The sequence below is a fragment of the Aspergillus brasiliensis genome (genome assembly GCF_001889945.1).
Source record: "Aspergillus brasiliensis CBS 101740 unplaced genomic scaffold ASPBRscaffold_3, whole genome shotgun sequence".
NCBI lineage: Eukaryota > Fungi > Ascomycota > Eurotiomycetes > Eurotiales > Aspergillaceae > Aspergillus > Aspergillus brasiliensis.
Window position 1 is genome coordinate 140421 of NW_027137444.1, and position 11770 is coordinate 152190.

Consider the following 11770-nt stretch of genomic DNA (forward strand, 5'->3'; position numbering starts at 1 on the left):
TCTGTACTACCTGCAGAAAGGTCCGGTGAGAATGGGAGTGCTGGGGAACGAAAGACATGATCGAGTAACATTTCGGTCAGGGTGAAGCAAAGACATCCATCCCAGTGATGTACCCGAACCAACATTAGCAATACTAGATGACAACGCTTTTTGGCCCCATATGAAGGACTACAGACCCACTGTTGGCTACTACCCATTGGCTCGACACCATGTGGAATCAGTCCCTAGATCTATCCGTCACTACTGAGTGAGATGTTCCACGCATGGGGCCGACGTGAATAACAGCTGTTTCAGCATGCCACGGCTGAATTTAGTGCGGCTATGTTATCAGGGCGATCATATAAGGGGTCCTTTGCCTCCTGATGCCAATGCTTCTTCCAAGCATCGTGAACACAGAAATGCCTGGGACACTTAGGAGGACACTGTTGCTGGCCCTGTGGGCCGGCAGCCTAGTTTCCAGCTCCTGGGGAGCTGATCTGCCTACTACCGAGATAGTAGCTTCTCACGCTACTATCACTCCTGCTCCGGTAGCAGGAGCTTGGCTGGCGGAATCGGATTCTGCCGCCGGTGAGCATGAGGAGGATGGCGAGCATGTCCGGCTGGTGGCCAGAAAGCACAAGAAGACGAGCAAGAAGTCGAGCAAGAAGACGAGTAAGACAAGCTCAAAATCCAAGACCAAGACAAAGACTTCTACCTCGACCGAGGACATGACTACTCACACGACGAGCACAAAGTCCGAGACCTCAACCTCGACCTCAACCTCGACCTCAACCTCATCCTCAACCTCGACCAAGGACACGACTACCCACACAACAAGCACCAAGACACCCGAGTCCCACAGTACCTCAAGCTCGACCAAGGACACATCTACTTCCACCAGTAGCAAGACACCCGAGGCACATAGCACCTCGACTTCGACAAAGGCTACTCCTACGCATACAACCAGCACCAAGACACCCGAGGATCACAGTACTTCGACATCGACCAAGACCACACCTACTCACACTACGAGTACCAAGACCGAGAGTCACAGCACCTCGAGTCGTGCGGCTCATGAGACCTCTACGTCGGGAGGCGAGTTTGTGCAAACCCCAACTCCAGGGGCATCAACACGGACAGCCTCGGACGGATCTGCAGGCCATTCCACTCACAGCCATACTACGAGACCAGGGTCCTCTGCCACAGGCAGTCACACGCATACGACGAGCACGGGATCCCATCAACTGTCCTCCAGCACTGCACGGCACCATACGAGCACAGGTTCTGAGCACTTGACTTCTACTCCTGCGTCCCACACTGCATCCCATACCACAACCTCGGGATCTGCACACATAACTAGCAGCAGTGCCGTCGAGACATCCTCGCATGCTGTGTCCTCGTCTAAACCGGTCATTTCTTCGGCTGTTGCGACTTCTACAAGTGCTACCCCGGTTAGCTCTGATGCTGCTCAGCCGACTGATGATGCAGGCGATGACGGCAATGAGGGAGAGGATACCGGAGATGACACTGGCGACGACACTGGCGATGACACTGGTGACGATACTGGTGATGATTCTGGTGATGACTCTGGGGATGACACTGGTGATGACACTGGTGATGACACTGGTGATGATTCTGGTGATGACACTGGTGATGATTCTGGTGACGACACTGGAGATGACACCGGCGACGATTCTGGTGATGACTCTGGGGATGACACTGGTGATGACACTGGTGATGACACTGGCGATGATTCGGGAGACGACTCTGGTGACGATACAGATGACTCTGGGGATGATACTGGAGATGATTCTGGGGATGATACTGGTGATGACTCTGGTGACGATACCGGTGATGATACCGGAGATGACTCTGGGGATGATATTGGAGACGACACCGGCGATGACACCGGAGATGATACTGGTGATGACTCGGGTGATGACACCGGCGACAACACTGGCGACGATTCTGGCGATGACTCCGGTGACGATACTGGTGATGATTCGGGCGATGACACTGGCGACGATTCAGGAAACTCTGACGCCGGAGATGATGGCTCTGATGATGGTTCTGATGATGGCTCTGATGATGGCTCGTCTACAACAACTTCGCCTGCCACTTCATCCTCTGCCTCTCCAGCTGCCAGTTCAAGCGCAGCTGTTTCTGGGGAGCTGTGCAGCCCGCAATGCACTGAATGCCTGTCGACTGACACGACTGATACCTCAAGCACGTCCTTTAGACGGTCTGGTCTGTTCAGCAGAGGGCTGACCCAAAGGGCTTCCAACTTCCTCACCTGGATGTCAACCCAGATGAAAACCGGACAGCCCCTTACTAAGAGCACTAGCGGCGTGACCACATCCAGATCCGTGGTTTTTGGCAGCGGTGCAAGCAGCCTTACCCAGGCTAATGTCCGCGGATGCACGGTTCTTTACGTTGTCTCCAAGTACGCTGTGTACGAGGCGCATCTCTGGGAATCCCCTGGCTTTGTATCGGACCAAAACGGCACTGTCGCCTTCAATGAACAGGCGTTCCAGACCAACATCATCAGCTACCTGACGAGCGACGCAAACCTCAAGCTGCCGCAGCTTACCGGCTCCGCCGCGTACCCCGACCCTGGCACTCAGGTCTATATTGGTACGCCCGTCGCCACCACCGGACAAGGCGCAAAGTACGCATCCCAGATCTCGCGTATCGTATCGACAGTCAATCAAGTTCTTGGGTTGTCATCTGAGCCAGCCGAGTACTACTACACGACCACTGGCACGGACGGCGAAAACAACTGGCTGTTCCAGTACAACGTGAACACCTGCAACAAGCCCGTGTGGCAGGTTTGGTATGGTGGCGTTGCAGATAACGCACTGTGGTCGGCCAGCCAGACGTCTAGCTCCTGCGCGTCTAGTGCGACGCCTTCCTGGACCTCAGTTCCTGCCTATTCCCCGTCGACCATGATGGTCATGCCTAAAGCGACTTCTGCTTATTAGCAGTGCCATTAATACAGCAATTCGAGCATGAGCTGAGCCTTGCTGCCACTCTTTGACTCCTCCTCCCTTCTTTTCTGTACGATGCCTTCACACACTCTCTTGTTTTATTGCCTTCTTACACTCATTCGCGATGTTTCCGTTGCTTTCTTACATTCGTTGACCAACCTTACTCTTACTGTCCAACTGTGACCTATACTTTGATTTCTTACATGTGCATTAACCGCAGTACCTCTAGACAGGAATTTCATACTTGTATAAGAACTAATCTACGGCTATCTGATAAGCGTAAACAGTAACATACCTGCCAATCAAAGAACTACGTGCTATCATACCCCTTACATGTAGAAGGGGTAACCCCCACTTACCTACTCATCGCTCCCATCAATCCCATCACTCAATTTCAACCTCAACCTCAACCCAGAACCCAAGCCAAGACCCAGAACAAACCAAACAAGCCATTGAAGAAAGAACCAAGGAGAAGAATGCCATTCAAAATCCTCCTCAAGGCCACCCGCCTCCCAGACACCTCCCCCTCCACCTTCAAATCACGACTAGAATCCCACATCGACTTAGTCAAGCGTCTTACGGGTCCTGATTTCCCTTTATCCCATCGACGAAGCTACATCAATCGTCCTACTACTCCTTCAGCAGAAGGAACATATCCCACGACCGTGCTCCTCGGACAACAGAGTGATTTCTCCTTCGACTCGATAGCGGAATTGACTTTCGAGGACGAAGCTGCGTTTGAGCGGTTCCAGAAGCGAGTGATGGAGCCGGAGATTGCAAAATTGATACAGGAGGATGAGAATGGGTGGTCAGATCGGGAGAAGTTGGGGATTGTGGTGTTGGGCGAGGTGAGGGAGACGAGACGTTGATTTATTGAGGTATTCGACTGGTTGTTGAAGATGATCTACTATAGAGAGGGGATAATGTGGGTATGATTTCCGGTAGACAGATCAAATGGATCAATTGGAGTATTCGTGAGAATTGATTTTTCTAATAGGAGAATTACCGCCTATCGCTTCTATAAACATCGATTGGATGACACTCGTATCCATGGATTGACAGGTGACACAACACAAGGATCGACCACTTGTAGATCTGCCGCATCACTGCCCCATAATGAATGTCAACAACATAACATGACAACTTCCCCACAGACACCACTCTCCATTTACCATCATGACGCGTTACTCAATGCTACACGTACCCCGAACCAACCGAAAACCCTCACAATGGCATATATCATCCCGTCCACTCCCAATCCCTCGCGTCAAACGTCTTATACCCATCCCGCTTACGCGTCACCTCACCGCATGCTACTCAACCACCCCATGCCCCCAATTCTACTCCCCCAAACACAACCTCATCGACGACACCAAGTCTCGCACCCACTATTTGAGTATGGCAATATCAGGCAGTGAGGCACCCGCCAGCAAGTCATACCCCCAGCACAATTGGATTGATGGGGCCGAGTCTCTTGAAAAATATCGACCCGGAGGCTACCACCCTATCACGATTGGGGACATACTACATGACCGATATCGCATCATCGACAAGCTAGGGTTCGGAGGGTATTCGACCGTTTGGCTCGCCCGCGACACCCACCAGGAACGCTCCGTTGCTGTCAAAGTAGGCATAGCAAACTCACTGCCGCATGAAACTCAGATCCTGCGAGCTCTTTCGGCTCCTGCCTCAGTGCCATCGTCAGTTCGTGCGGGCCTCGATTCTATCCCAGTACTTCTAGATGAGTTTGAGGTGACTGGTCCCAACGGGACGCATCCCTGCTATACCACGACACTCGCCCGATGCAATCTTAGAGAGGTCTCTTTCAGCCGTCTTTTTCCCCTTGACGTTGCGCGTGCGTTATCAGGAGGACTTGTACTAGCTGTTGCATATATCCACTCGCAAGGCTATGTTCATGGGGGTAAGCCCATCCCTTTGCTCTGTCACTCAAGCCGTGCTTACGATGCTTACAAAACAAGATATCCATCTTCGCAATATCTTAGTAAAGCTACCAGCAAGCTTTGACGGCCTCTCTACTGAGAAAATTTATGAACAATATGGGAAGCCCGAGACGGTGTCAATCACACAGCGCAATGGCGGCTCGCTCCCACCAAATGTTCCATCGAAAGCAGTGTTACCCATTTACCTGGGAAAGAAAGCAGAGGAATTCACATTGCAAGACGCACAGGTTCTTTTGAGCGATTTTGGGGAGGCATTTTCCCCAGATTCATCCCCTCGCTCTGGAGAGTATTGCCACACACCTGCGCCGTACTGCCCACCCGAGGCACTGTTTGAGCCAGAGGCGCCTCTTTCGTACCCTGCAGACATATGGAGTTTAGCTACTGCTATCTGGGAGATTCTGGGCATGAAGGCTATTTTCAGCACGGAGGCGCCAGAAGATGAGATAACGGCTCAGCAAGTTGATGTCCTTGGGCCTATGCCGCAGGCGTGGTATAGTGCATGGGAGGGGAGGAGTTATTTCTTTGACGAGGATGGGCGTCCCAGAAAAGGCCGCGAGGTATGGCCTGTTATGGACCTCGCGTTTGAGCAGGGTGTGAGGGAGTATCGACGGCAGGGTGGTGTAGGGGACTTCGATGATGCAGAGACGGCTGCCATTCTGGAATTGATGCGCGGGATGCTGAAATTCCGGCCAGAGGATAGGCTGACGATAGACGAGGTGCTGCAGTCAGAATGGATGGTCAATTGGGTGATGCCGGATTATGCGCGTCGCTGGCAGGCATGTATATGATTGACAGATAGACCCCGTTTAGGCGTCCCATTAGTCCTTAAGCAAGTCTCACATAAGTGACAAGTGTGTACCCAGGTATTAAGGCGTCCCTTTTGACTTTCAGGACATTTGCTTAAATTCGCACTTACCTTCTTATTTATACCACTCCATCTCAATTGAAATTCTGGGTTTACTCTATACTCTGCTTCTTGGACCGAACTCTCAATATCAAGCAACCCTCTACCCTTGAGTGTGATACTCCTTCAATCTACTCAATCATGATGAAGAGTGATACTATACTCAGAATACTCAATCAACATGCCTATCCACTACCCCCAAGGCAGCTAAACGAACTCCTCGCCCTCCACATCACACTCTTCACCGTGATCCTCCTCGCCGGACTCCTCCAGACAATATTCCTAAAGAACACACTAAGCCCCCGAACATTCATCCGCGCACTAAGCAACGTCCTCATCGGAGCCCTTATCCACTACTGCCTCTTACTCTTGCTAAATCAACCAATCACCAGCGCACCAACCCCACAAAACCTCTCACTCCAATCCTTTCTCGGAAAATTCATCCTCGGATACACATTCGCAGACGCAATGTACTACACGCTGCACCGTCTCCTCCACTGGAAATACCTCTACCGAAGGATCCACAAGCATCACCATGACACTCAACAAAGTGGACCACTCACGGCAATGGACGTGCATCCGTTGGAATATTCCTTCGCGCAGATGGGAACGGAATTGGCGTCAGCGTGGGTCGTTGGTGCTACGCTTCCGGAGCTGTGCGTGTTGAGTAGTGTGGCGAAGGTGTTTGCGATGTATTCGCATTCGCGGAGTGAAGGGAAGGCGTGGGTTAGTGTGATGGAGCATGAGGCGCATCATCGGGATGGAAGGAGTAATTTTGGGGTGACCGGGTTGATGGATTGGGTGTTTGGGACGATGAAGTGATTAGATTCTTAGAAGTCTCGAAGAGAAGGATGATGATAATGTCAATTTATGCTCATCTATTGCTGGGAGGAATAGGTGGTTCGCAATGGGAGACAATCGAAGCGAGGGGATTGAATTGAGGTAAAAGAGCTTTGAACTAGGGAATCGGCCAGTTGATGTAGCAGAAAAGGTCATAACGCTTGATTCAATTCATATTTCGGATATCCATGTGGTAGACTTAGACAGTCTTCATAACTGAGCGGTCTCACATAACGAGATCGCTAGTCAAAGTCCACGACCACCTTGCCAAAGTGACTTCCCTTCTGGAAGTAATCAAACGCCTCTTTAAGTTCACCGAACTGAAACGAACGACCATCAATCTGTGGTTTGAGACCGCTCACTTCAATAGCAGCATTCATATCCTCCTGAAGCTGCCTGTTTCCCACCAAAATCCTCCGAACAGTCGCTAGCACCGAGCTGTGAGAGGCGCCAGCTTCTCCCCCCGAGCCTCCTCTCCTTCCAATAGTCGCAATGCATCCATCATTAGCAACCGCCTGGGAAGACTGAGCCATAGTATTGGCAATCTCGACCACAAAATCAGCACCTCTCTGTCGGTGCGATAGTCTCTTAGCCGTCTGACCCCATTCGCTATCCTCAGCATAATTGATAATCACATCTGCACCCAACTCTCTCAGCTTTGCACCCTTTTCGGCACTACTAGTCGTCGAAATAACCTGTGCGCCTCCGAGCTTCGCGAACTGAAGCGCAAATATGCTCACACCACCGCTCCCTTGCGTGAGAACCACATCACCGGGCTTCAACGTTCTCGGACCCCCGTAAAGGGCATTCCACGCTGTCAGAGCCGCACACGGTAGAGTTGCCGCTTCGCGATAAGATAAAGTGGATGGAATTTCCACGCAACCATGCTCGTTGAAAACACCATATTCACGAAATACCCCATCATGTGTGCCGCCAAGCTGGTGGTTCTGAATGTCAGACTCCTTCACAGAGCCATATAGGTGTGTCAGATGGAAGATGGTGAAACTCGCTGGCCGGTGGAGAACCTGGTCACCTTGGGACCAACTTTGATGATTTCACCTGCTGCATCGGAGCTTGTCACTAGTCAGTACCCACCACATAGTCAATAGCACACAGCCAAAGTACTAACCCTGGAATGACTCCATCCTTGGTTTTGATATAATATTGTCCCTGTATCTCGATATTAGCTTGCTGTATACCCAGTGTACTAAAGAATTATGCGATCTCACATTCACGATCATGATATCTCTGAAATTGAGTGACGCTGCGTGGAACTTTACTAGAACCTCATAGTCACCAGGCTCGGGGATCGGAACCTCCTGCAGCTGCAGGGAATTAATCCCATCAGTTCCGTCGAGAACCCACTGCTTCATGTCGGTTGGGTGTAAGAGTAGTTAATTCATATAAAAGCAGACTGCGAATTAGCTTGGACAGCGGTCTCCAGTATGAAATGAGAATAGCATTCCGATATGAAGTCAACTTAATTGCTCGATATCAACCATCTGGGAGGGATTTGTAATCAGATTTAACTAACTACCCTGACGGCGGGAAGGTTCCCTAGTGCGGTATCCCGACAGAGCCCCAGTGACAAATAATGCAGTTAAATTATTAATGACGATGATCCCATTATAATACCGAGGTTAAGCCCATCTTAACCTTCAAGGAGAGATGTAGGATGATCAGTTAGAATCACATTATGCATCCCAACGTCTCAGTTGTATGTAGTAACCAAGAATCAACGCTCAGTCACAATCCAATGTACACTAAGCCGCTAGTAAGATAATCCATAGAATTATATATTCTATTTTCAGAGTTTATGGGGATCTCTTAAAACTACACCTTTATAGCAGAAATATCTGAGTTTTCGAGACGATTGCAAGTACGTGTTTCATTATTTGCTACCCACGAGTAGCTCGTAGCTAGCTATCTCAAAGCAACCCAGAAGGAGTCTTAGTAACCTCCGCCGCAAACTGAACCAACAATTCGTTCACAGCGTCCGGCTTCTCCAACTGCACCCAATGACCAGCATCCACCACCTCGACCCTCGAATCTGTCGTATTCTTGCTCGTCGAATGCGATCCCACATCGGCTCGACAGACATAGTCCTGCTTGGCAGCGATGAACAAGTTCTTCACGGTGCATTTATTCTCTCCTTCCGGGATGCCCGCTTCATCTTCGTTATTCAGGCCGCGAATCGCAGCCTTATACCACGACAGCGGGCCGGCGTATCCACCCTCGGAGAAGAGGCGTTGATGGATATCGTAGTCTTCCTGAGTGAGCCAGGATGGAAGAGGCGTGGTCTTGCCGGAGCGGACCCACTCGGCTGCTTTGCCGATGGGAGCCAGGTCGGTTTTCCACGTCGCAGGGTCCTGCGGGTAGATGAGGTTGAAAGCGGATTGGGGCTATAGATGAATCAGTATATGGAGTTAAAAGAAAGAAGGTGTAAAGACGTACATGAGCAGCCATTTCATCGGCAGCTTCGTCGGTGTTGTGCCAGAGCCAGTAACCGAAGACAGGGTAGCCGAAGAGGGATTCGGTATACTTGAGGAGAGCGTCTATCACTGTCAGAACTTATCTTCGATATCTACATAGAAGCCATGGATGCATACCGAGGTCAAACTTTCCAGGGGCACTATATGCCACGGCAATGCTCACGAAACCGTAGAATCGCTGAGGGTAGTAAAAAGCCGCGCGGGAAGCGAGACCGACGCCCCTATAGCCTATTAGCATTCATCCAATATCTCAGATGACAAAGGTGTCTTAAGAAAAAAAATGGGAAGAATACCAATCATGTGCGACGAGCACTGCACGAGAGACATTCTCGCGATCCAGAATCTCAATCACATGCTGGCTCATCGCCTTCAAACGATACGCCTTCAGATCTGTGGGCTTGTCGGTATCGCCATAGCCCAGCAGGTCGGGCGCAATCACGCCGTATCCTTCCTTTTGCAAAAAGGCAATCTGATGACGCCAGTCATGGCTGGTGGAGGGGTAACCGTGGAGGAGCAAGAAAGTGGGTTTCCCAGCAGAGGCGGGGACGGAGACATATCCGTAGGTGGTACCATCAGAGAGAGTGGCCTTTTTGGCCAGGTCGGGGTAGACGATGGATGCCATTGTGCAGTAGAAGAAGGTGTTGACAGTTGCAATTGAAGGGGGAAGTAGAAGTGGGTGAGACTGGGTTATTATATGATGGTGGGGGAGTTGAGCTCAGCCTTGCGAATGTTTGCGACGTACGTAAGCAGATGGAAATCACGAATAACCTATCACAGCGCACTTGGCTTGGCCAGTAGGGACTTAGTGAATACTTTTAATTCATCTTATGATCAACAAAGAAGGAAGAATTAGTTGAATGATTTTGGTGGTGGCTCGATGAGGGGCATTCGGCGGCCAACGTTAATTAGTGGCCTCCACTCTGCCGAGGCTCAAGTTGAGGGAGAGTCTAGAATTCAGATTAGTGAACTTTGACATAACAAATTGAATACTATTCAGCAGCTTAATCGAAAGACATTCATGACCCCACTATATGTGGATTAGACTATTTAGAGTTATGAAATTCTTCGAGAGTATTACTTTGTTTTTTGGAGCATAGTTCTAGGGAATCCTTGGGCGGCCAATTCCCTAGTTTTAGTCACCGAGCTTCCCTTTCAAGATTCGAATTCTCAATATCCGACCGAGCTATTTTCCAACGCCTGTCTAAGTCTAGATAGTTTCTGAGCTTGTCGCAACCAAATGCCTTTCAAGTTGGCTCCACGTGATTCTTTCTTTCGTCAGCAACAAAGCGCCCCTTCACTCTAGCGGACCAGTTGCTGGTTGCATTGCCAGCTGTGCTTATGCCTACTTTAGTGTCTCGTTGAATGTCACTGTTATTGAGCATCATATTGATTCTCATAGTGATAAGAAGCAAGAACTATTAGTACACTCAAGAGCTGATGGTGGCTGATAACATGACCAGGTGCAGGTTGCTTGAATCCTTGCTGACGCTGCATACAGGACTGCACTAGCCGATTCCCTCCTAAGATTGTTCACTAACACAGTCTAAGCATCACTCAGATAGTAGTTCGCCGCAATGGGTCCCCCAACCGCCTCCACAATCGGTTTCAGGGTGAAGTTGAACCGCGCAGATGTGGTCTGGGAGTAATAAGTCCCGTCCAATGCCTCTTCGGGGGCCACGTATCCCTCCGGCTGATTAAAGAGATACAGCGTGTAGGTGTGGTTGGTGCTGTCCCGAGGCCGGGGTGCTGTATACTCCGCCAGAGCATCGCTGGCGTTGACGAATCGCCCGTTCTGAACCGTGTAGTTGCCTCCCCACCAGTGTAGCCGGGTGGTGGTGTTTACAGCCAAGCCGGGAATCAGCGTGTTGTAGTAGGCGGCCGTGGTGACGTCCGAATCAGGAATGTTGAGATCGAGCATGAAGATCATGTAGGTGCCATCGTATTTTTGATTGTCGGTGGCATATACGGCAGGTTGACTGGTGACGTCTGTCTCTTGTAGTTAGTTTTCAACTCCCTATTGTATAGAGGCGGAGTACGTACCGTCTGGGCTCACCCAGGCACCAGGAGTCACAGTGGCATTTGGATAGGCGACACCGAGGTTCTTATTGGTGGATGGGTAGCTGCCCGCGGGCGTCTGGGCCAGCGCAGTGGCAGCGAGCGCGGATACAAGGGTGAGATAACGCATGATGGATGTTACAACGCAAATGATCTAGCCAGGAACACAGTTCCAACGGAATTACCAAGTCTATATAGCCTCCAGAGACGGAGCTTCAAGTCAACCCCGTATGCCGACGGCTTCGTCATGCATCGGCGGAAAATGCTGGATCGGGTTGGCGAGTGGATCGGCAGCGGCCCCGGTTTGTGCAGAAGTCCCGTCGACCCGCTCGCCTTGCAAGAGTTAAATCCGTGAAACGTCGGATATCGCGTGGCCGCGACGGAGATCATCTCCTTTTGTGTGCTGCACACGAAGCAGCTGCGAAACACTCTTAGCTCAACGGAGAGATATTAGAGAAATGTGCAGGAAGTCCATGACGCCTCTAGACACAGACTATGTATTGCATCTGAAGATATTATCACTGGAGCGCTCGCTTCAGCAAGTAGATCTTG

General features: G+C 50.6%; 7 protein-coding genes across 7 annotated transcripts; 4 read left to right on the top strand and 3 right to left on the bottom strand.

Annotated features, from left to right (window-relative positions):
• The first annotated feature begins 393 nt into the window (after positions 1 to 393).
• Positions 394 to 3222, top strand: ASPBRDRAFT_39278 (uncharacterized protein). The gene is made up of 2 exons (XM_067624105.1): positions 394 to 1500; positions 1525 to 3222. Exons 1-2 carry the CDS (start codon positions 399 to 401, stop codon positions 2958 to 2960), a joined length of 2538 nt encoding a protein of 845 aa, XP_067481426.1. The 5' UTR covers positions 394 to 398; the 3' UTR covers positions 2961 to 3222.
• A 131-nt stretch (positions 3223 to 3353) lies between these two features.
• Positions 3354 to 3989, top strand: ASPBRDRAFT_439362 (EthD domain-containing protein). Its single transcript, XM_067625089.1, has one exon. The coding sequence runs from the start codon at positions 3443 to 3445 to the stop codon at positions 3833 to 3835; it is 393 nt and encodes a 130-aa protein (XP_067481427.1). The 5' UTR covers positions 3354 to 3442; the 3' UTR covers positions 3836 to 3989.
• A 375-nt stretch (positions 3990 to 4364) lies between these two features.
• Positions 4365 to 5715, top strand: ASPBRDRAFT_52346 (uncharacterized protein; the record flags this gene model as incomplete). The annotated part of the gene is made up of 2 exons (XM_067626885.1): positions 4365 to 4887; positions 4946 to 5715. The coding sequence occupies 2 exons, from the start codon at positions 4365 to 4367 to the stop codon at positions 5713 to 5715; spliced, it is 1293 nt and encodes a 430-aa protein (XP_067481428.1).
• Positions 5716 to 5972: 257 nt separating this feature from the next.
• Positions 5973 to 6892, top strand: ASPBRDRAFT_62891 (sterol desaturase family protein; the record flags this gene model as incomplete). The annotated part of the gene is made up of 1 exon (XM_067628396.1): positions 5973 to 6892. One exon carries the CDS (start codon positions 5973 to 5975, stop codon positions 6651 to 6653), a length of 681 nt encoding a protein of 226 aa, XP_067481429.1. The 3' UTR covers positions 6654 to 6892.
• A 21-nt stretch (positions 6893 to 6913) lies between these two features.
• ASPBRDRAFT_72658 (zinc-dependent alcohol dehydrogenase family protein) lies at positions 6914 to 8115 on the bottom strand (the record flags this gene model as incomplete). Its single annotated transcript, XM_067629180.1, has 4 exons — positions 7901 to 8115; positions 7801 to 7841; positions 7678 to 7744; positions 6914 to 7633 (listed from the first exon to the last, which is right to left on the bottom strand). The coding sequence occupies exons 1-4, from the start codon at positions 8042 to 8044 to the stop codon at positions 6914 to 6916; spliced, it is 972 nt and encodes a 323-aa protein (XP_067481430.1). The 5' UTR covers positions 8045 to 8115.
• Positions 8116 to 8487: 372 nt separating this feature from the next.
• Positions 8488 to 10016, bottom strand: ASPBRDRAFT_171089 (alpha/beta fold hydrolase). Its single transcript, XM_067619704.1, has 4 exons — positions 9457 to 10016; positions 9281 to 9384; positions 9126 to 9226; positions 8488 to 9073 (listed from the first exon to the last, which is right to left on the bottom strand). Exons 1-4 carry the CDS (start codon positions 9783 to 9785, stop codon positions 8600 to 8602), a joined length of 1008 nt encoding a protein of 335 aa, XP_067481431.1. The 5' UTR covers positions 9786 to 10016; the 3' UTR covers positions 8488 to 8599.
• A 690-nt stretch (positions 10017 to 10706) lies between these two features.
• ASPBRDRAFT_192918 (YbhB/YbcL family Raf kinase inhibitor-like protein) lies at positions 10707 to 11348 on the bottom strand (the record flags this gene model as incomplete). Its single annotated transcript, XM_067620541.1, has 2 exons — positions 10707 to 11149; positions 11204 to 11348. 2 exons carry the CDS (start codon positions 11346 to 11348, stop codon positions 10707 to 10709), a joined length of 588 nt encoding a protein of 195 aa, XP_067481432.1.
• Positions 11349 to 11770: the final 422 nt, after the last annotated feature.